General features: G+C 39.9%; 1 protein-coding gene across 1 annotated transcript in view; it reads right to left on the reverse strand.

Moving 5' to 3' along the window:
• Positions 1 to 1,343, reverse strand: part of LOC108664320 (E3 ubiquitin-protein ligase UBR5-like) — a 42,666-nt gene that overhangs the window by 38,580 nt on the left and 2,743 nt on the right. Inside the window, 2 exon segments of the mRNA XM_047884403.1 lie at positions 205 to 385; positions 1,105 to 1,240. Coding sequence (XP_047740359.1) covers positions 205 to 385; positions 1,105 to 1,240 — 317 coding nt within the window.

A 1,343-nucleotide genomic window follows, 5' to 3' on the forward strand; every position in this document is an offset into this window, starting at 1 on the left:
CCTCACCCACCGCCCCACTCACCTCACCCACCGCCCCACCTGTCTCTTATACACATCTAGATGTGTATAAGAGACAGGGTGGTGGTGGGGCCCGCTGGTGTGGTGGTGGTGGTGGGGCCCAGCAGTACTCACCTTGCTGGTCGGGGGCGGTGGGGTGGTGGTGGGGCCCACTGGTGTGGTGGTGGTGGGCCCAGCAGTACTCACCTTGCTGGTCGGGGGCGGTGGGGTGGTGGTGGGGCCCACTGGTGTGGTGGTGGGCCACCCTGACGCTCATGAGGGCGCTGCTCAGCCACTTGCGGGGCCCGGAGTAGTGGCGGTCCCGCCACCGCATCTCCCCGCCGCCGCCACCGCCGCTGGCAGAGCTCCCGCCGCGGTCCCGACCCCCCTGGAAGATAACAATTATTATAAGAGTCTAGAATTAAATTACATTAATTATTAATTTAAATAATTAATATTAATTATTTATAATAATTAAATAATTATTTCTAATTATTATGATAAGATAATAATAATTATATTTTAATATTATATATACCGTAATTATAATTGAAAATTTTATAATTATAATAATAATAATTATAGTATCATAAATATAATTATAATTATTTCTAATTAAACACATTAAATTGTACTGTCATATACTACTATAATGTATTAGGTATAGTACATAAGTATAGATATATAGTGAAGAATAGATATGGTGAATTGTACATATTTAGTGATGTATATATAGTTAAGTATATATGTATAATGACTTATATATACATATAGTGAGAACGTTATATTACAATGACTCAATATAAATTATCTAATATCAATTATCAAATTAAAACGATATATCTAATGATATAAAATAAGGGAAATAATATAGGTATACTATTTAATTCAAATGCTATAACAAACCGATATAACCACAGCCAATATATATTATTATATAAATATATATATTTATTATATATTATAATATAATATATATAATATAAAATATATACCTATATGTATATTTTTTTAATATATATCGTTAATATATATAATATATTATTATAATAATATAACATTAAAATAATATAATAATATACCATTTTAATATCAATTCCCCCCCACCTGGTGGTGTTGGGGCCCCGGCATCTGCACGACGGAGGGGTGCGAGGGGGGCGCCGCCCCCCCACCGCCGCCGCCGTCAGCAGCGCTGGTGGTGGACCTGCCGCCGCCCCGACTGCTGCTGCTGCTGCTGCGGCCACTGAAATACAGGGGAAAATTAGGCCTATAGCGGCGGGTAGACCTATCCTGCACCCACCACCTCACCCACCGCCCCACCACCTCACGCCTAAACTTTTTTTTTT

Source organism: Hyalella azteca, unplaced genomic scaffold, assembly GCF_000764305.2.
Source record: "Hyalella azteca isolate HAZT.00-mixed unplaced genomic scaffold, Hazt_2.0.2 contig15388, whole genome shotgun sequence".
NCBI lineage: Eukaryota > Metazoa > Arthropoda > Malacostraca > Amphipoda > Hyalellidae > Hyalella > Hyalella azteca.